General features: G+C 39.4%; 1 protein-coding gene across 8 annotated transcripts in view; it reads left to right on the forward strand.

Moving 5' to 3' along the window:
- RABGAP1L (RAB GTPase activating protein 1 like) overlaps positions 1-23318 on the forward strand; it is a 255020-nt gene that overhangs the window by 164737 nt on the left and 66965 nt on the right. For 7 of the 8 annotated variants that reach the window (XM_042786402.1, XM_042786400.1, XM_042786398.1 and 4 more), the window contains one exon: positions 3309-3350. In XM_042786402.1, coding sequence (XP_042642336.1) covers positions 3309-3350 — 42 coding nt within the window. Of the gene's footprint in view, positions 1-3308; positions 3351-15484; positions 16129-23318 lie in introns of those variants that run through there. The other variant, XM_042786403.1, reaches the window with a different exon arrangement.

The following is a 23318-nucleotide window of genomic DNA, read 5'->3' on the forward strand; positions in this document are numbered from 1 at the left end:
GCTGCCTACTCCTCCTTCATTTACTCACTAGCAACAAAGCGTCTCGGGTTGAAAAACAAGAGAGTGGCCGCATAATTGAGGAGTGATATAACATGATGATAAGCCCCCTAACCATTCCTGTGACCTTGTAACAGTTCGTGTTTGGTAATAGTGTATATCTTTAGTTTTGACTGTTGTATATTAAAACCCACAAGTGTTTAGGTAATTATGAACAACTTTCACATTTGCAAATTTTTTAAATATTGAGATCTGCATGATATTAAAGCATTTATTTCCAAATGCCTAGTTAAACATATGACCTTTGGTTTTAAAAAGCAATTATCCAAAGCTTATTTAATATGGGCTTCCTTCTCTTCCCTCCTGTGGATGATTTGTATGTACTTTCATGTTTCCATTATAAGATTGCTGGAGGGATATTGCTATCAATGATTTATATGTCTGGTGCACACTGGTATTTTTGGTCCTTCTTCTAAAATAGATGGAGAAGTTTAAGCTGAATCTTATAAATCAGTGTGTGGTAAATGAAGTAGGATTTTAAATAAGACTGTGGAAAAATGAGCTGCGCCTTCTTTTTCATAATCATTAAACTTGGCTATGTCAGAATAGTCTTGCATGCATTAGGAAAAAAATAACACAAGTATGTAGATCAGTGGTTATAAATGTGTTGTTAAAATGGGTGGGTAAGACATCGCATTTGAAATCTAAAGCGTCTTGCTGTACCTCCAGACGTGAGTAGAAGCCTTGCTGTAGGTTGCCAGATGCCACCCCCGAGTCACTCGAGGGGTGTATTAGTCCCTCAGGTCCAGCAAGTCCAAGTCGGTCAGCACGAAACTGCAGCAGTTGATGCCTCAGGTTGAAAATACTGCGTTGGGTTGGGAGTTAGCTCTCCCTTTGAGGAAAGAGGAAGGTGCTTGTTGTTTTCTGTTGCCAGGAGTAGTGGAGTGCCACTGAGGACAGCTGCGTATGAAGGTTTGAAGTCCTTTTGGCGTTCTGATTTTAGGGTGCTTGTGCGTTGAACGGGTTATCTCAAGTAACGTGAGGGAGTCTGTGAGCTGCCCCCGGCCCTGTGGGGCTGGAAAAAGAGCTGGGGATCCTCAAAGCAGGAGGAAACCTCTTTCTGCTGCATTTGCTATCCGTGTGAAGAGGGATCATATAAAAAGGAGTACCAGGACAGAGTTTGATTAGTTTGAATTCAGAAACAATGTGAGTTTCAGGCAGGTCAAAAAAAAAAAAAAAAAAAAAAATTTAGAAGATAAATGAAAACTGATTTGTTTTTCTTTTTATTTTTTTTTTGGTAGTGCCAGAAAATACACAGAACGCTTATTGTTCAGTAATCCCTACAACTGCACAAGTAACAGTCCTAGTCATAAAATAACAAAATCAGATCAACCAGTTAATTAAAAAGAAATCACAGTGTTTGGAATGGCTTGTAGTTATGACTCTCATTTATAGCTTGTATATTCATACCGAGTCCTCTCTGGTAGGAAATAAAAGTTGTTAATGTCATGACTGTGTGGAATGGGTTGTTGACTTCAGATTGATATTTGGAATAAAACGGAGAGTACTATGAATTTAATTTACTGCTGCTGGTGCTCTAGTATTATTATCAGTCTTGTAACTGAAATTCACAGCCAGACATTTTTTTCTATTAAATTAAAGTATAAAAAGCAAAATAACTTTTGTTGTATTTAAAGTATTTATTATCCTACGTGGAAGAAGTTTCCTGTTAATGAAGCAAGGTTCAGTCCTGCTACAATTGTGACCTCTAGTGGAAAAAGTCAGTTTCCTGTCATAATGATTATGCATCAGATTGCAAAGTAATTCACAGAGTGTTGCAATATTCATTATGTCTAATGTCGTAGCATTTCCAAGACTCATTAATGGTAAAATCCCTTCAAGGCACCATACTATCTGTGCAAAAAAATACAATTTCTTCCCAAGAATGCCTTTGAAAAGTCTCTGCAGATTTTTTTGTAGAAATATGGTATCAGGCTTTCAGGAAGAGTCTTGGAAAAATACTCAGTTGCAGAAGTAGATATTTCTTGGAGAAGGTTCCCTTATAAAAAGTCCTGTTATCCCACAACAATATGTGTTGCAGTGACAGTATTTCTTGTGTGCAAATCTGATGAGGCGTTTTTAGATATCAACTCTGAAAGACGTTACAAGAGAAAATTTACCATGCCATTAAACAAGCAAACAAGATTTGCAAAATATAATCTAGGAAAACAGTCTGAACACAAAGAACATAGTCCAGCAAATGCGAATTGCATATGGTGTTTTTCATATTTGGATGAACACAAAGCTATTTATAATCTTGAATAATCGAGATATGTAGGCTACAGGCAGGAGAGTCTCTTCCATCAGCAGAGGCAGTGTGTGCACTGCCAGCAGGGCTGGCGTCTTGTGTCCGCTGGCCTGAGCTGCCCCCCCTGGCTGGTTTTCCAGTGGGACCCCAAGAGTGGTTTCAGTTAGGCTGCCCCAAAGGAGCCTCAGTCAGGGTACGTGCTCCACTTCCCCCGGGGAACATCTCAAGCTCTTGATTGTCAAAATAAAAAGGTGCTGAACAAAAGCAGAGGAGTGGTTTTTCTTATTTTTGTATACAACCTAAGTGGAAACTGTAGCCTTTTTCAGCCCTCCGTAGTCAGTCAGTGGAATGATTTTTATTTTCTTTTATTTTTAAATAATTGGACATTGTCATTGTATTTCTCACTGAATAGATTTCTGTACACTTTTATTTTCCAGCTTTTGCAAACCAGAAAGCAACTACTTGATACAGACATTAGTTTGCTTACCTTTGAAACAATTTTAGCTTTCGGCTAATAGCAAAAAAGGTGTGCTGTGTACTTGCGAGGTCTTTTTTGTGTCATTCTGGGGTTTTTTTACAGTTTGAGCATGCAAGATTCTACACGATTAATCACAGCTCAGCTCAGTTGCTTGGCAAAAATCCAATCAACTAGAACATTTATTACATTTTCTTGATGCCCTGCTTGTTACAATATTCTGCACTGTTCGTGAAAACCAGCATTGACAGGTACCAAAACGACAGAGCGATATTCTGTCACTTCCATCGCACCTGACAAATTGAACAGTGAGATTCCAAAAGCTCCGAAGAGCTGTCATCTTCACCAGCCGGGAGTTTGGAAACTGCCTTGGGGCTTTAATGATGAACTTTGAAGTGTAGCAGGGAAAAGGGAAGCATTCCCTAGAGATTTGCAGCATCTAGTTACGATGCTACATGATGCTAAGTAATGGGGAAGAGAGCTTTGTGTGCTGAGACTAATTGAAGTCTTTTTTCTTCTCATTTTCAGGGTATGAACATAATCTTCCATGTAGCCTTGGCTCTCTTAAAGGTAAGTCATTGATTAGAAGGTGGGGGTTTTAATCTTTTTATTAAACTGTGTGGCATATTTTCTTAGCTTAATGTATCATGTGGAAGGGAACAATAATAGTGGGACTTCTGGAGGAGGGAACGGAGGAGAAATGTCATCCATTTGGGTAGAGATGTCTTCAAAATTGTACTTACAGTAGATCTGTCTTTATTAAATTTAATCATACTATAAAGTTCCTGGAACAAGGAGTGCAGTTTAAGGGATTGTCTCATGTAATTACTATTAAGAAAACAATTCTGATTCATTTCACACCATATTTATTTTGTGGCTGGGTTCTTTTATATAAATATTCAAGAAACATGATTGATCGAATATTATTTGGTATCAAATGTATTTGTAATGTCAAGAGAGGAATGAAGGTCTTTTATAATATGGAGAACTTCCATCTCTGGCTTGGACACAGAATTTACCTAAAGAAGCAAACAAGTAAACCTGTAGGTAAAGCACTGGCCCTTTTGATGCCAGTGAGTTAGCTCAAAGTTAACTTACGTTGACCTTCACAAGTTGGCACTAGTTCAAATGCAGGCCATGTACAGGCACGTGGTGTGGAATTTGAAATGCCACTTTTAAATGCATCAAATAATTTAGGCTAAAGCTCAGGGTAGAACAGCCTGTCACTCCTAACACAACCACCCCCTAATGTGGACACAGGCTAGTATCATTCAGCTGTTGCTAGTCCTCCAGTGTGTTTTCCTTAGCGTTTACCTAGAAAGGGCAAACAGCTACTAGTTGGGTTATTCAGTGAAGAATAATTCTCAGAGATTCAACTTGTTCAGCACAAAGTCCTATAGCAAAAGTGCTCCACACCAGGAACATATATATGCTGCTGCTGTGAACAGAGCAATTGGAAATTGCAAAGTATTTTCACTTGAGGTGGGGTAGCTTTGGTGAGGTGCTGCAGTGTAGGTATGAGATAGTATGTAGGATTATGGTAAGGAAATGTCCAAAATAACTTGTGTTTTACACTAACACAGTTAATGTGTCAAATGGTGGTGTGACTTTCTACATGAGCATATGTATTAAATGAAGTCGCCTATAAACAGGAAATTTCTTTAGCATACGTTTCCAGGGAAGTGCTCCTACACGAATCTAAATTTGTAAAAAATGGGGGAGGGAAGTGTGTGCTCTTTTCTTCCTGTTTCATGTTTTATTTGCAACTATGGGGGCTTGTTAAACTTCTTTTTTTTTTTTTTTTTTTTTTAAGGCCAGTGTGGATAAAGGGAAATCTAGTAGGTTATGGCATGATAGATAGTAAAGAAGTGAAAGCAAGCATTCAAGCAACACCCAGCAGGTATGCTGCCATAGGAGTAGGAACAGGTTCTGGAAAGAGGCAGATACACCAGCTTATGGGTCTTAAAACTGAAGAAGTGATAGGAAGAGTATTTGCACTGAGCTGAAAATGACCGGCAAGGTTTTCGGGGAAGGAGAACTTGGTTTGATTTGGTTATGAAGGTCGGCTTTGAGACCATGGGCGTACGCCCAGCGGTCTGCTTCCCTTATGTTTCCTGCTGCTGCTGGTGGGCATGGTTAGCAGCAGAACAACTGCTTAGAAAATGTGAGAATGTTGGAAAGGACTAAAATCCTTAACTCACGGATGTCATGCTGCAAATTGGGATTTTTCTTGTTTTGAATAAGTAGCCCAATTTCTTTTAACAGAAAGTGCTCAGTCTTTTCATTCTATGTATATCCCACAACATGCTGCTTATCCAGTTGAACGTTTCTCTTTTGAAGGAAAATGCAAAGAAATATTTTGTCAGTCTAATTATAACTATTTTCTAAGTTTAAGAGTTTTAAGAGTTGGTTTTAATTCTGCTTATAGCAGTAGTTCATTTATATATATATGTATATGGAGTATGCTGTATCTGCCCATTCTGGCAGTAATAGGCTCTAAATGGTAAAGGAGGCATTATCCTGAGGAAGTATTTCTATATTGCAGCCAAAAACAAGTACAAAGAAAATGCAGGTAAGTAAAATAAGATTCTGAGTCAGAAACACATAAGAGCACAGTTTCATAGTGGTACAGAGATGGAGCTGGTGATTATATACAATTGAATTAGCATATGATTTGCTTTCAGCAGGAATTGCTGTTCTGTTAAGGAAGAAAATAATTTTGTACTCTGAGACCTGAAGTATTTTTTTTCCTGTTCAAACGTGTTCCTAATATATCCTAATCATGAGAAACAAAATGGTTTAGCATACCAGTCTTTTCATGTTGCAGAAACTGAATGTGCGTGCTGCAGAATAACCACGTTAAAAACTGTGTGCTTCTAAGGTCTTGTTTCTCTCTGGATTCCGAAGCGAATATAGACAGCTCCTAAGGATTTGTTCTTTGTTAAAACAGAGTGATTGTTCTCTCATCCACAGTCTTTTGGATTATTTTCAATTTGGACTAGGGAATCCATCATCAGTGGAATATCTGAGTCTTTACTGTGCAAATGCCACTTTCCTCACTCCTCGCAAAGCGTGTACCTCCCAGTCCCTCATTAAAGAGCAACAGAATAAAAGCTTTTATCTTGAACTCCCGTTTACTCGATGCAGTTTCTCACTGTTGCAACCAGCTGCTCGTATTCAAAATGAATGCTTGTTAGTTTTGAAATGACACTACTACTTCTGTGACCAATTGCCCGAGACACCTTGATGCAGTAATCTTTGGAAAATAAGCATGTATTTAAGACACAAGGGGAATCCTTTCCCTTCTCCCACGTTCTGAATATCATTGTGGCAATGAACAGCTAGAGGAATAAAGCTCTTTAGCTATGGAGGCCATAATTTGTAATAGGGCACTAATCTGATTTCTTATCAAAGGAAAAGCTCGGTCTTTTTTCCTGTACCATCCAAATGTTACGCTTTCTAATGCGTGCCAGTGCTTTTCATGCACTCCACAGTGTGCTCATCTGACACCTCTCCAGCCGGTGGCAGTATTTTACAGTTTGACATTAATCATTTTGTTACATCATGTGGAGACTGCACCCGAATTAACATTTAGTAAGATGAGCTGATAGAAAATCAAATCCCTCACCGTTGATTTTCTGAGCAGCAGAAAATACAGTGAAGCACTGGGGTGTGAAAAGAACCCCAGTGTTGAAAAAGGCAGCGTGGAAAACTGTGGTTTAGAACAACTCAACAAACAACATTGATATTTTCATTTTAAAAATCCTAGTTAAGACCATCACTTGAGAATGAAAGAGCAAAATGTACCATTCCAGTGCCAGCATACTTTCCAGTCCCTTTTGTCATCAACTAGTTAGTCTCTTTGTTGGAAATCACAAAGTAAACATTAAAATTTTCACATATGCTAAGGAAAAAAAAAAACCAATAATAAGCTTTCTTTCATATTTGAATATTTCAGTAATTATTTCCTTAATCTTCTGTTTCTGATCTTGCTACCTTCGCAAAACCAGGTAAATGCATGCTTTACTTTGAAATTAGCAAGCTGAGGCAGGTATTAAAAATATGTGATTGTGGAGAAATCAGGCTCTAGCCTAACTACTGCTGTAGTTGCTAACTATTGAAGAGGCAGGGAAGAATACACATTGACTGGAAATGCACCAGTGAACCACAGGGTTTTAAAACAAGTCCATATCCACACTTTCTTTTTGAGTGTTCGTCTACTCATGGAGTGTGATTCATAACACTTAAGGTCAACGCTTAGGTCGTTGAGCTTTCATCTGGGTGACTGTTAAAAACATGTTGCTTAAGGCCGGAGGAAAGCCATAGTTTTCATCAGGAAGGTTTGTAATATTCAAATTGAAACAGGTAGAAAATAGTGAGAAACAATAACATATTTGTTCCTGCTTGTGTTTCCCGGGCAGTGCATTATTATCTTAGAGATTCGCTTCAGTACATATATTATCTTAAAACCAGTGCTTTTATATATCGTTCCTTGAACTCAGGCGAATGTGAGCAGCATTTCTAATGGTACTTAAGAGTTCCTACACTCCTCCTCACTGCATGTTATCAAGCGATAACTGTATGTTACACAAACAAGGCAGTTGTACTTGGTTATTTCTGCTGCCACCTCTCAGTCTCAATGCCGTTTGTGTCAGGCTGTGCCCCACAGGTTAGGGAGGCACAAACCAGTTACAGTGGCAGGGACAGCAGATGATGGGATTAATTCAGGCTCCCTAGATTTAAAAAAAAAAAAAAGAAAGAAAAAAGTGTCAAAATTACTTTGGATAAAGGACGGTTATTTGTTATCTTTATATCGTTCTATATCTGGACTGAGAAGGACCTCCTGGGCCAAAGAAATGCTTCCCTGCTATATTATGCCATTTTGTGACATGGCATCCATTTCATAAACCAGTAACAGCCACAGTATTACTGGTGGAAGGCCGTTTCCCTTTTTCCAGTTTAAATCTATTACTGATCATTTTACACTCATCTACTTTTACATCAGCATGGTTCTTTATCTTAAATAGTCTCCTTCCAGCAACACTCACACTGGTGTTTATCACCTGAAAGTATTTATAGATACCATTCATATTGTTTACCAAATAAACCAATATTCTTAGTGTACTTGAATTTGGAGCATCTTGGTAGTTCTCTTCTGCATCTCCTCAATTCTGTATTAATCTTTTTAGAGGTGAATGGCTGGATCTTTAAGAGAGGTCACTCTATGTTTTCTGTATTCATGTTTTATTTCCTTATTTCTAAAAAAATCTGCTTTATCTGGTAAGTATGAGGATTGTACTGTTCTCTTATGTTTGTATGAAATAGTATTCATAACTTATCAGAGGGTTTCACAAATACTATTTCACCACCTTAGATGTGGATTTGTGTAAGAGCACAAATTTTGAATAAAATTATGCTGTACTTCTGTATACATTTCACTTCTTAATGAACTTAGTGAATTCTTAGTGAATTATAGGTTTCCTTTTTTCATTTTCAAGACATTATCTTCTTTAGATAGACATCTGACCTAAGCTGTCTAGGATTCTCTCCATCATTTATCTCCTGAATTACCACTTTCACCAACCCAGAACTTTTAAAATTAGATCTGAAATCTTGTTCTGTGTTAAAGGCATAGCTCAACAATTTATGAGAAGTGGACATACCCAAAGATAGCCAGAGCAGCCATCCATTTCTGTGCACCTTAGGTCCTGCTGTTCATGGGTAAGTTCTACCCATGAATTTTCAGGGATCTGTGTGGCTTGGAGTGTAAACCCAAGCGGCAGGTGTGCCATTCCCTTGAGATTATGCCTCCCTTTATTGCCTGCTCTGAAATTATCACTTGCCACCATCTAGCCTGGGGCCTTAGTGTTTAAGAAGTAGTGTAGTCTTTCGACAAAACAAGGAAAAAGCCAAAGGGTTCAAGTCATAACAGCAAGTAGTGAAGTAAGTTTTATCAATCAGATGAAAACAAGCAGTATAAGAGGATAGTTAAGTAGAATAACTGAATTCTTCCATATCTTACTGAAATAAGGTACTGATATTTTGTATAATCTTGCTAGATAAACATCTGAGGATGTCAGTGAAGACTGGATGGGTATTTATATTAGGTAAAACTTGCATATGGTCTATGCAGATCATTAAAAAATGTGAATTGTCTTTCAGTTGGGGATGAATTTGTGACAATTACTGTAACATTTGGAGAGGTATCATGTGAAAAGTGCACTGACTGTGCAGGCAACGGAGCTTAGGCCATGTCTCCCAAGAGATAAAACAGCTATTTCATTCTCTCTCTCTGCATACAAATGCTCGCTCTTTGCATTTGCAGCGACTTGAAGAGCCTGAACTGATTTTTAAATCAGCACTGCTTTAAGCCAGAGGTTGAATGAAGTGATGTACAGGGATCCTTTCCATCCTAAACTGGTTTTGACTTTAGGTGATCTGGTTTAGTCCATTCTGTAAGTGCATTAAATTCTCAAAAGGTTCTTTTCAAGATAAAAAAAGAAGTGTCCACATTAGAATCTAAGACAAAATAGGTGCTGCCCTTCATACCAAATTTTTTATAGCTTCTTTATGTAGCTGATCCCAAGATCAATGCTGAAGCTTCTGGTACAGAAGTGGATCCTAGCTATTTGGTGCTAGAGATCAGAACTGACTGTTCTCTTTTCAAGGTCATCTTCTCCATTAGGCAGAGGATGAGAGTTCACTTTTGAAGAGGCTCTCAGATCGCTGCTTTTGTATTTCTAGTTCCTAAATCGAGGAGTTTGATCAAATCAGTTTAATTATCCTTCAACTGCAGGTTTTGCTTTGCTGAAGAATTCCGCTCCCCTCCAGCCCCCCAACCCACTTCTCTTACCACAAAAAACAGTACTTGGTGACTTGTTGGAGATTGAATCTTTAGAAACAGAAATTTGTACCTGAAAATGTCTGGAATCGATCAACTTCCAGACTATTGATCTTCTACCCCTAACATAACCAGTTTTCTATTTTTAACTGTCCACCTTTGTTTGCATGCTAAAAATCCATCCTTTACTGGCTAGTTACTTTCTTAGCCCATCTAGCCTCCTCCTCACACTTAACATCAGTTCAATTTCTATTAGCTGAATGTTCATCATAAATTTTTAAGTTTGAGGGAGAAGAGGCATTCTCTTTTTAAAGGAACAGAAGACCGAAAGCAAAGAAAGCATGAAATTCATTGGACTGCATTTCTTTAGCAGCACTGAACCCTGATTTATATATTAATGGCACTTCCCCGTTATACTGTCTGTTCATAATTTCTAGATATTGGAAACCAGAGATGGTGTTTTTAGAGCTATATATAGTTCTGATATATTTGTATTTTATTTTTATTTCAATATCACGTGTGTGACTGATGTATCTAGAAAACCTTGTGATTCTGTGGGTAAAATTTTTTCTGAAGTATGTAACTGAAGTAAATAAAATGTAAAAATAGTAATTTCAGATCAGACTAATAGGCTTATCTACCTCAGTATCTTGTTGCCAGCAGTGGATACCTGGGAAAGGCTGTAAGAGCAAGGCAATAAATAGTCGTCTTTTTTTCCTCTGGCAGGTTTTATCTTGGAGACGCTCTGAGAAAGAAGTGCTGTCTCGTGTCTAATAACTCTGTATGGATTGTTATTCTATGGGTTTGTCCAGAGTCTTTTTGAACACAAGTAAGCTAATAGCCACAGAGATTTTCTCAGTTTAGTTGTCATTTTCTTTGCTTTGAACCTGTCACCTATGCGTTTCATGTGATGTTCCTGGTTCCTGTGTTGGAAGGCATTTTGGACAGTTGGTACCTCTTCACTTTCTCCACACCATTCCTGATTTTATAAGTCTATACATCCCTCATCAACTGTCTATCTTCCAGGCTTAGTAATCTTAGTCTGGTTTTTGTCTCCTCATTTGGAAGCTACTGATGAGCTTTATTCTCTCTGTAAATACTTTTCTGCCTCTGTTATCTCATTTCTGAGATGGGAGGACCAGAGTAATACGTAATATCAAAGATGAAAATGCATCATGGAGTTACTGTAGAAATGGCATTCACTGTTTAGATCTCTATTCCTTCCTTATTAATTCCTACCATTTGATTTCTTTTGTTGACCTCGGCTGTGTGCTGAGCTGATATTTTCATAGAACTGTCCACAGTGACTCCAAAATTCATTCGCAAGTAGCAATAGTCAGCTCAGAGTCTATCATTTATATGTAAAATTGATACTGTTCTCCATATGCATCAATTTACATTTATCTACATTTGACTTTCACTTACCGTACTGTTGCCCACTCGTTCAGTCTCTTATGGTCCTCCTGAAATACTTTACTGTAAGCCCCTGCCTTTAAAACCCTGAATAATTTAGTAGCATTTGTAAACATTGTCACCTCATGATTCACCCTCTTTTCCAAGCCCTTTAAGAACAGGCCAACCAGCACAGACCCCTGCACAGATCACTGATGGAATCTACTATGGAAATGAATTGGTTTATTGTGTTGTCTCTAATAATGATAAAATGTAAACTTCACTAAATCCCGATTACACACTTGGAATTAGACCTGAAGAACAGAAGGGATGAAGTAATTCCTGATAAGAGGTGAAGTTCTTACTGTGGGCATGATGTAATTTGTATGGATTTTCAGAACTGGTCTGGTGCAGAACTTGTTCTATCCTTTTATAGGAATAGACTTGAAAGAGAACTTTCTTCTTTGTTCTTCCAGTTTTAGAGTCTATTTAGTTTTTCAAAGTCAGTAATTTTTGCCGCTAAAATGTTAAAGGCGATCCAATTCCTTTTCTTCTTGTTTTAACACTTGACATAAAAAAGAGAGATGCTAATCATAAATGAGCATTGATCAATTAGCAATTGATATAGCAATTGCGAAAATGTTTAGTTGATCTCCGTACTGACCTTTCGGTATATTCTCGTAAAAAATTTGGTATTCTTGTCAACACAGAGCGCAGGGGAGGAGGCAAGGCGAGCGGTGGTTCTGCCAGCAGGACTGGGGCAGAGGGAGCCCACAGAAGGCTGGGCTGCTCGCACGGGGAGAATGTGGGCAGGCAGAGGATGCAGAGAGGAAGTAAGAAATCCACACTGCTCACACAGAGTCGTAAATTTAAAATTATACGAGGTGGGCGAGTTGCCAGTTTTTACAGCAAGTTGTCATGCCTTGTTAAACATGCAGGTAGGAACACTGTTATCTGGGAACTAAACCAGGATGAACACCAAACTAACACATTTGTGTTCAGGCTTTGTGTACTCTTGGCAAAACATTAAAGATAGCAGCTGCGATAGTCACGATGGCACATACTTCTTTCCCCACAGAAAACTGTACAAGAAGCACAAAGCACCTACTTTAACCATTGTAAAATGATAGATAGAAACCCATCATTTTTCTTGGATTGCCATGAACCCTTCCCAAATATTTTCTCAGTTTTTGTATACGTGTGCGTATATACGCACATATATATTTACGTTCCATAATGTTCCATATGTTCTTCTAATTTGGTATATTGTGAAGTACAGAGATTTATAAAGGACTCCGCATCAAGATCCTCGGCATCTTGCTACAGAATTCAGAAAATATAGATAATTTCAAGTCATATTCTATATGGTTTTATTTGCTTGGAGAATATTTGGCCATTAACCACTCCCGAGTTCAGTGATCTCAGCTGTGCATGTCTGAGCAGATCTGAACTACATCACTAGCATGTGAGTAAACAGACATTTCATGGATAGGAAGGCCAGGAACTGAATTTAACTGGACTTAGAGACCAGATAGTCTACGATATGGAAATCAAAGCATGAGTAATACATGTTTATCCTAAGGCATTCTACTTACTGTGCAAGTTACTGCCTTTTGGGTCATGTTTAATTTTTAGGTTCACTTCAGTCAAGCCCTTCTGAAGAATGCAGGACAGTAATCGAATAGCATGGATAAGAGTAGTGAAGTTTACATGAGGAAAAAAATCACAATTCCTGGTCAGACAAGGATAAAAATAGGATGTACTGTTCAGTGAGGATGTAGAAGTATTTGAGAATGGTAGGGAGTGTAAAAAGTCTCAAACTGCAAATCCGAATGATGGTTCACTGTTAGGCTGTATGAAAGGAGTTCCTGGAAAACATGAAGCATTGGATCTCAGCTGATAATTAAAGGGCAGGTTTTGTCAAGCCTTAGAATTTTTTGGATTTGAGAGACCTCTTTTTAAAAAAGAATTCCAGTCCTGATGTAAAAATTGTAATGATGGTAGTAGACGACATCTCTTGGGAAGCTAATCCTGTAGATAAATGTTCCTCATTCCTAAAAATTTGTACCTTATTTATAACCTGAATTCATCTGGTGTTAGCCTCTAACTACTTGATCCTATTATAACTTTCTAGAATTAAAGATTTTATTTAATAATCACTTCATTTGATTTTTATAAGCCCAGACCTTACCCAAAATGAACCAAACCTGAATTTCTATAAGGATGAGGGTTAGCTATTAGCTTATTAAAGTCTAATTTATGCAAAGAAGAATGTAAGGCTTTTTAGATGGACAGTGCTCTGAATTATCTATCCTCTTGCCTGTTTTGCCCACAAGTCACCAGGGACTCTGCCCATTCACCTCTGTGCTTCCAGTCAGTTCTGTAACTCGCTCCCCAATACATGCAGTATAACGCTCTTATTTCTTCCTTTTTAATGTTTCGAAGCAATGTTTTCATTTGCATGTGGAAGATAGAACCTAATGTTTCTAGAATATCACATTTGCCAGCGTGTGTTTAAATTAGGTGGAAACACTTTAAAAATGCAGAAAAAAATATGAAAAGCTACTTCCTTTCCTTTAAATGCTTTCACCCTACAAACATACAGTCTGGTAAGCTGGTAATTTAACCTGTGATGGATAACTGATCAGCAGTGGGGTGTTTACCTGTATGCATAACAACAAACTAGATAATAAACCAGAATCTCTGGAACTGCATGTGGAGGGAGTTTGGAAAATATAGGAGAGTTCCCATCGCAGTCTTCACTGTAATCTTAAATTGGAATGAAACGACTGTTTGGTTGTGGTATCTCTTTTCTTAAGAGAGTCACGGCTTCTCTTGAAAAGGACCTCAGTAAAAGCCCCTAATCTCAGCCTAGGCAGAAATGCTGGAGCCTCCGCCTCGTCAGAACCCTGCTCCCTGGACTAGTCCATACGGAAGATTTTCATCTGCAAAATAGTGTTTCACAACCTGAGATACTTAAATTAGCTTTCAGAAGCCTGCCTGTGTTAAATAGCTTATGCAATACTGCACAGAACTTGCAGGTGCTTTAGTTGACTTAAATCCCGTATCACCAAAGGATAAATAGTTGAGGCTTCATTGTTGTCATCTGTCATCTTTGACCTATGACTTCTGCTGGTTCTGCTTTGACCATTTTCCCATCTGCTTCATGTGTGATCAAGAGCCAAGGTGACCTGTTTGGTTGGGGCTACTTTTGGTAATGATGTCCTTTATTTAAAAAAATTTAAAAAAACTCATCCCAGAGAATTTACCTGTATTTGTAAGGCATCCACTGTGGGTGGTGTATCAGACTGAATGCAATTAATTCTAATTTTCTGTGCTTTTTGCAGTACTTATCTAGGCTTGTTCACAGTAACTTAAAATTATTTTCCTATTTTAACTCATCAGGAACATGTCTATTATTTCAATTCAATGACCCCATGCTGTGGATTTTTACTTTGCATTAGTATTTTAACTAAATATGATTTTTCTTGACATGTTAGACAGAATGATTTTTAGAGCTTAAATATACATTTGCAGAAGTGCTTGCAACTGATGTGTTTTAGATCCGTAGAGCTCCTCGCAATATTTTAAATTACCACCTTTCTGTATGTTAGATATGCATGGAATATTACTGCCTGCTCCGATCGGAAATGTGCATTGTTCTGTTATGTAGCCCATTTTATAATAAGGCAATTCCAAAATGAAGCAGGATGAAAACATGCTTTCTAAAATCCATGAAATGTAGCGATACCTGCTAGGCTGTCTTTACCCAGATGGCAGAGGCACCTGGCCTGTTCCCTGCATAGGAGTGATGCGAGGCAATTCAAGGTGTGACATCATAGTATTTTCCTTACAAATGTGCGCTTAATTTCTCGAATCCATTCAAATGCATGTGCTGACATCATTCCCTCCCTGCCCATCATCTCCAGATTTAGAAATGCCTCCTGAGAACACGGCGCTGGAAATTCTCGTTATTTAAATTATTTAATTCAACCCTGCGTAAGCTGCGCAAAGATGGGCTACGGCTTCTCAGCGGCTGCCTGCTGCTCTCTCCTCCCCAGCAGCCCATCACAACGTCCTTGCCCCTCTCCTGTTCACCACCCGGGAGGGATGAGGGTCTCCTGCCCTACCTGCCCATCCCCGGGTTGCACCGAGCTTGTCTTTGCATTATTCAGAAGCAGATCGAGCGCGAGTCATTATAGCGGCTGGCAGGCCAGTTCCTTTCTAACCGTCCGAATGTTGGAGGGTGCAGTTCATACACCGTAAGCCTGGGATTCAACAGCAAAAACCCCTCGCAGCTGAATGGATTAAAGGTGGATGGGGAGGGAGGGGGAGCTCAGCTGTCCAGCCGCTCACTATTGGCTTCTTATTACGGCATTCTCCCCCGAGAGGCTCTCTGCACGCTCGTTCCCCCCCCTCCCAGCCCCCTCCTTGCCTACCCCTTCATTACTGATTCACAGCGAGAGGCAGCAGCGGCAGCCGCCACGCTTGTCACGAATCAGAGATTGCAATGAGCTCATCCTTTTCTCTTTGCAGCTTCAGAACTGCCCTGGCTTCATTGCTCTTATTGCTGCTGCTGTCTGCTCGCACACACATCCCCAGACACTGAGCCCTGGAAGCTCTGCATTGCTTTTCTCCCACCCGAGCTTCCCTGCACTCGGGTTCTGCCATTTTCCTGCTTTTTAGGTACATTTTTAGATCCATGTTTTCTCTGGTTTGCTTTTCAAATCTACTCTGGACTCTGGCTGAGCCAGCGCAGTGGATCATATTTTTCCTCGATTCTTAGCAAAGATGCTTTTCTCTTTCTGAGAGACCGACGGGCGTTGCTGTAGGTGGCCACCCGAGCCCACTTCAGAGATCTGAGGCTGGCTCTCCTAATCTTGCACTTTTCGAAATTGCGGTTCAAAGCCTGTTCTGCTCACTCTGGATACTTACTACTTACTGCTCATGGAAGAAGGGGTACCTTGCAAAACCCCAGCTGCCAAGCTCACACCACCTGTCAAAAAGTCCCAGGACATGCATGATGAGAGAAGCAAGCTGGTGAATGAGTATGCATGTCGGGTGCTGGAACTTCTGGGAATGGGGCATCGCCTATTTGTGCCTCGGCTGCTTGCGGTGAGATCACGTTTTCTTGAAATTAATTCATTACGAATTTGCCATCTTCCTTCCCAAACCTGCTTCCCCCCTCCCCTAGCATTCTTGACACTGAATAGAGTTGTGAGAGGTCTCTTAATTTTTGCTCTTGGCTTCCTTCTCATAATGCACCTCCTAAGCATTGAGTCTTTCTTTTTCCTGTCAGCTCGGGAGGGCTGGACACTAGTCCTGCTGATGGGGGTCGGTGCCACTCCTTAACTAGCTTGAAGGGTTCACATCCAGAGCTGTGTTACAGAAAAACATTTTTCCTAAAGCCACAAGCGCTTTTGTTCTCAGTCCTCTCATGATTCCACATAAGCAGCATGCCCAATCTACTCCTAGATGCTGATGGAAAGTGCATTAATACTCAGCATTCTGAATTTTATACTGATTTGATGTATTTTGGTTTCTGTGTTTGATTTTGAAAAGGCAGTTGACGGTGTGTAAAAAAGTTTAAAATACATTTGTAGAATTATCTGGGAAATAAATTGTTATAGGTGGTTTTATCCATCATAGCAAATGACGTCTGTATGTGAAATGGCCTGAAATTGGCGTGGCATGTTACGGTATAGAGAAGCATGCTGTTCTCATTCCTAGTGCTGCACAAGGCAGACTCAAAACCACAGACAGTGGTGAATCCAGAAGTCAGTACCTCGTCCTAGCTGAGTCTGCCCTGGGGTATTGTAACTAGACCTGGCTGCCCTCAGGGGTACGCTTGGTCCATGGCCTTGCACACCAGAATGTCATTTTTATGTGATGCATGTGAAGAGAGTTCTTTACTGATCCCATCCCATTTTTTAGTGAGATGGTGCCTTTCCTTTATTTCTATACCCTGTGCAGCTCTATATTGTAGCTATATAGTGACCTGTCGAGCATTTTCATTGTGGTACTGAAACCTATCTCCGTTCCCCGCAGTACTCTCACATAAATGAATGTGCTCTGCGTATTGTAAGATGTTCAGTGTAAAAAAAAAAAAAAAAAAAGTGGGTGGTTGAAGCAGCACTGTGAGTTGTTAGATAAAAATAAAAATATTCACAAACTCTGTGGTTGCTAGTAAAGCACGGATGAATTTGGGTATCTACAGTCACTTGTAGAATTGAGTATAGTGGCTAATAACGCACAGACGAATCTGTTGTATGTGGAAGCATTATTGCAGTTTACCTCCAAGTGTACCCTAAACACTCCTCCATCCCATCCTGCTGCTTCAGTGCTGAAGGTCTCTTGGGCAAGGACTGCCAAATCATTCTGAATTGTTTTGTGATGAGCTCTAAGGAAAGCAGAGACAAAACCACGAAGATCTTTTTCACTTGACTTAATCAGGCTTTGTACCTGGCCCTCCAGATGGAGAATACCAGGAAATTTAGTATACTTCATCACCCAGGCAGCTTAGCCTTGCTGAATGCTATAATACTGTTTATTGAAAAGGAAAAAAAGAGGGGGAAAAGGGCAAACCAGTACAAATAATACTTGTGTTATTAAAGAGGCTTGACTTGTGGAGTCACTGTTATTTCCTGTCAGGTTTTGTTAGCTAAATATACCTCTTCTGATATCTATCCCTTTTGACATGTACCCCTTCCATAAAGGAGGAGAGACTATGTTTCTGATGATTTTCTAAAAAAATGAGAAACCTGAGGACCAGGAATATGTACTTTAGTTGGAACTGAAAATACTTCAAAACCTCGGTGGTTCATAAAATGAAAAACTACATTCTTTTTTATGTGTATAGGCTTCTTCCTCTGCTGTGGTTTTGGGAATAAATGCCTAGGGTGGGAAGAATATATGCCATATGTAGTGTTATGTGAGAAATATAATCTATAACCTTTATGCCAGCCTTAGAAAAATTCAGATCACCTACTCACTGCATCAGCTAACTGCAATGATGGGCAAAGTGAAACAGCACTAATTCTGTGTGGGTTTATCCCCTTTGGGATGATTATGGGTGGATGAAGCCAATAGATTTTGAGTTTGCATTTATCCACAGTCATCAGTATTTTATGTGGCAGAATGAGCATTACCTTTATAAATCTGGAGCTACAGATAAACGCAGTGATGACATTCTCAGCAGAAGGATACTACTGGGCGTGCACAGGATTACTGCCATATTTGTGGATGCCAACTCATTGTGCACAAAATCAAAGCTATTTTTTTTTCTATAGAGCTTTTGTACCAAACAGTGTTTTACAGACAGCACAGGTTTTATTTAGGAAAAAGTGGTTTTGACAGTACAGCTTTCACAGTAAAGACATGGACATAAGCGATGCCGGTAAAAGGAGCTGCTGATGCATTGTGCTAGAAGTGCGTGCCGGTGTAACTAGCAGCATGGCTTTATCCATCAAACTTTTCCGGGCCTGGATCAGAAGTTTATCCACCCTCGTGCTCCTTGGCAGCACAGAGGGTCACTGAAGAAGAGTCACTGAACTGATGTCAGGTCTGTGGCTCATGCTTCAGGGCAGCACAGTCATGCAACATGCAGCATTGCAGTCTTGTTGCTACCAGTCGAAGAACAACTGTCAGGTTAGAAAAAATAGCTCACATACCTTGATTTTGCATTGCACAGCTTCTTAAAAGAACTTAAAACCCCATCTCTGTGTGTCGTAGATTAAATATTATGTTCTGAAAAATACTTGTAAACATTTTGGATTTACCAGTAGCAAATTAAATAATGGAGTAGAGTATGGCCAGATTCTTTTCAGCCTTTAACTTGGTCTTGTTCCTAACATGCGTTCATTACAGTATAAAAAAGGCAGTTTATGCCCACTGGCATTCTATAGAAATTCTAAATATATTTACTGTATACATAGAATTGTATAGACATTTGTAATTTTTTTCTGTTTGTATGAAAGAGGAAGAATTAAATTAAGGAATTGTAGTGTGGTTGATCTGAAATTTCTTCTGCTGTATTAGTTCCCAGGTGGCATTAGGAGTTGTAGTTGATATAATCAGTAATAAATGAGACTGCAGAATTAGTAATTGAAGACAGAGAAATTAAATTAAAGAAAAAAGCCAAGGCCTTGTCCTTTGTCTTAATCACATTTTCCTAAATATTTTGGGCAAAGTATTAGTAACATCATTCACTTTTAGAACAATAATCAAAGGTAGCATCGTTTAAGTCTCTCAGATTCCGTTCCTCTTTTTTGAACATTTACAGTTTTCTAGAACGTTACCTTTGGATTTGAAAGCTTCCATAGTACTTCTGGTAAAGGGCTTTCCCTTAGTTTCAACTGATCCATATAAGGTAATCTTATGAACATATGTTAATAATAAGGTGATGTGGGAAGGATTGAGGGCATATTTAGTCAATCCCTAAAAAGCAAGCTGAGTCTTTTGGTCATAGTTCTCAGTGAGTTTCCTCTTTTGGCTGGTTTTAAAAATATATTTTAACCAAAAATATTATTATTTGAAAATTACATCTAAAATAATATAAAATGCCCTGAGGACCCCGAGTGCATAGAAATGCAGCGCACCTGCCAAACTTTAATTATCAATTCATTAAACTTACAGATGGTTTAGTGAAGTAAGTTGTTGATGAGTTCCTCAAGCTGAGTGACGTGACCCAACAACTTTACAAATCTCTGCCTGTCAAACAGCTGCCAAAAGGTTCCTGAAATGTCTTTATGATTTATTGATTAAAATCACAAAATGTAAAGAAATGTTAGGCTTAGAGTACCAACAGTGCTATATACTTTTTTGTACCGCATATATACACACACACACTGGGTTTGTGTTGCTTCCTATTTTTAATCAGTACCTGAAGAAGTTAATTTGCAGAAAATATTCAAAGTACATGCCCCAGTTAACACTGCTCTCAAAATGTTACTTTCATTTCTTGTGATTTTAATAGTGAAACTAACTTTTTCATCAAAAAATTACTTTAATGAAATTAAAATATTCAGCTAAGTTGAAAGAGCTGAACAGTATAGGCTCTACCCTTCATTTTATCAAACTATACAATGTGATGGTTTGTGATTTTCCATAACTATAATCTTACTTCAGAAAACTCCGTCATAGAAGTTCTTACTTCCATGATTCGCCATTATTCTTATGGGATTTTCACTGACTAAAGACTTTTCAGGGTTGAGACCTCAAAATTCTCAATAGCTACAATTTTGTAAGAGTAATTTCTTTTGGGGCTGTTAAAATATTATTGTAACAGTGATTCAAGCAGAAGCCTAGGTGAATTAAATCTGACTTTAAATGTTTTACATGTAATTGCTGGTTTTCTGATGCATTTTTCTCTTGTATTTTTTGGTATTTATTTTTAAATGAAGTGCTGTGGACATAAATGGTAGATGTCCGTCCTTTTTCTAGAGGTTGGCAGGTAATTTAATTGTTGACTATTAACTTTTCTTAGGTTTTTCCTGCTCTCAATTAATAAAAAAAATTAATTTAAAACCCTGTCAGTGCATTATGTTGAGAAAAATAAATTAAATACAAAATTAAAATAAAAATGTCTAGTCAGGACCTCTAGGAAGAATACTTGCTTCAAATTAGGATTGCTCAGCTCCTGAAAAAAATGCTAAAACTTTGGCGAAAAAATGTGTTTGGTGTTTGCTTTGTGCTGGGAGCAACTGTCCAGAAGTCTTAATTGCAAACCCCTTCCCACTCTGTTGGAAGCACGTCCCAGCCAGCCTGTCTTAGGGGCTACCCGTCTTTGAGTGTTGCAGCATCTGAGCACCCTCTGTGGAAATCCACCTCCAGCAGCAAAATGGGTTTATGGGCTGGCTGGTGTTACGCCCGGGGTGAGAGCTGTGTTTGAGGCCAGGTTTCGGGGCGGGGTGGGAGAGGAGGGGACTGGAAATGCAAGAGAGCTTGTGTCCCAAGAAGGCAACTTTGCAGTGTAATAGGGAAAACTGTTTGAATTGTGTAGCGATCACAGCTGTCAACATCACTGAGGGGGAAGGGGAGAAATCAGCTTTCAGGTCAGCTGGTTATCAAACCATTTACTGCTTTTCCCGTCGACACTGCGCAGCTGAACTTGGCCCAGAAGCGCTTGGTTGCCAGCGCGGGTTTTGGCAGCGATGCCGTGTGCTGCCTGCGTGACAGGCCGCTCCCGCCACGCTCTACAACTTGCAGATAGTCTTAAATACAGCCCGCCGTGGGTATGGAACGGTCATGTAGCCTCAAGTGTGGCAAAAGCGTATCTAACCTCAGTGAAACTCGTCCAGGAGAAGCAGGGGATGCATAGGCCATAGCTGCATTCGTGAGTGGGTCTGATTCGTTAGATACCCAACTGCATCAGCTTTCTGTCAACGCTACATCGGTCTTGTCTGATTGAGTCTCAGCCAAGTGGTCCTCCTGCCAAATCGTTGTGGACAGAAGCAGATGTGATAGTTGGTAAAGCTGAACGTTTCTCATCAGCATCCTGAAGGCAGCTTTTCTTGTGTCCCTGCAGTGATGACCCAGCAGCTTCCTTGGCTGTGAACGAAGGGAGGAGCAAATAGATCTTGGGAGGACTCTGAGGGTTTTGATGACAGAAAGCTGCCTGCCTTAAAAATGCCTGTAGTCCTGGGGGAACAGGTACACGGAAGCTACTTGAGTTGTATTTGGAGTTTTCTCATGCTTTCCTTGCCATTAACGCAGCAAAAACTACTGCAACAGTGCCCATTAGGGTACATGGTGTAATAATCTCCAGAAATGCACAGGTCGATAGGTAAACGTGCACAATGTAGATTTTGTCCTTGTAGACTCTTGATCGAGGACTTCAAAAGAGATATTGCTATGCCAGTTCCCAAAGTGAAACTACTGGACACAGCAGTGATGATTATCAGCACTGGGGTGGCACACCTCTGTTGTCAGCTCACACTCTCCACTGTCAGAGGTACTGGATAACCATGAAAATACCCCCTTAACTTCTGTTGCTGTTCCAAGTTGGGAATAGAGTTGAAAATTCCTTCAAAAACTCTTCACGCACACATATCCCCCCTCACACCCCCCAGAGAAGTTTGGGAAAATTGCTATTTTTGATGGACCCTCTGGGTAGGGTCCTGTAGCATTTTCAACAGAAGCATGGAATATGTTGAGCTAGGTTTGAGTGTTACTGCTACGTATCTGCAGCACCATACTGAAGTTCAGTTTGCTTCGGGAAACAGTATATTTGTACTTTTAAGAAGGGCTTTTACATAGTAGATGTAATTATTTTCACATAAATGAACTAGTCATGCTAGTTTGTAGGGTGCATAGGGAGGAACTGTAAATAAAGGAACATTTTCTCTGCATTATAGTGATAATTATATTTATTTTTATTTAAAACAAATTTAACACCCAAGAGAAATAACGGTATCATTAAGCCTCACCTCTTGCATGTCAAAGGCTGCACAGTATCTCTCAGTTGTCCTTCTGTAGAGCCAGTCTCTGGTGTTTGAGTGAAGTGTGTTTTCTGGAAAGAAGTTATCTGAAATTGGAGCCAGCAAAGGATTTTGCGTGGATGACAATATAGTTAAGAATCAAACACTGAAACCATGTGTATGTAAGATACCTAGTGCGTACAAGGCAAAAAATGACGAAGGGGGTTATTCATGAGAAAGCAGAGGATGCACACGTGAAAATGGTGGTGGTGGTACCTGAGCAATGAATTCAGCAGTTAAACTTAACAAAAGGTACCTGTGCTGCTCTCGAGGTATTTGTAGTAATACTGCGATACACAGCGCCTGTCTCCATGATATTAGTGTGTGCATTGACACATTTTTGTTCGCTCTTTCTGGGTTAAAGATCTTGAGTTTCACGTTTTTGAGGTGACGTCCTAAATGCCTTGTCTGGACACACAGTTTCTGTGAACCTTTTGAAGGAACTGTCACAAGGCCTGATACTTCATGTGTGCTAAATCTCTCAGTGTAGTTCTTGGTAAATCTGCGAATGAATACATTTGTCCCTGTGAATCATATTACTCTGTCAGTAGCAGAGCTGAATTAATGTTGAATGTTTAACATTTTCTGACCTGTTAGGCTTGATACCACGCTGAGAGGTACAGTATTATGAGAGATGTAGAAATAAGCATGTAAAAGATTTTCTGGCACAGTGTTCTTTGAGAAATTGTGTCACAGACTTCTGCACATTGACTTGCTGATGCCTCTTATGAGTCATGCATTTCTGCTTCTGCTGTTCATGTCTGCAACCATATATATCTATATATACATTGTCTTTTTAGGGCAGCATTATGAGAATCAGCAATGGTC

Source organism: Tyto alba, unplaced genomic scaffold (genome assembly GCF_018691265.1).
Source record: "Tyto alba isolate M040663 unplaced genomic scaffold, T.alba_DEE_v4.0 Super-Scaffold_1000006, whole genome shotgun sequence".
In the NCBI taxonomy this organism is placed as follows: domain Eukaryota; kingdom Metazoa; phylum Chordata; class Aves; order Strigiformes; family Tytonidae; genus Tyto; species Tyto alba.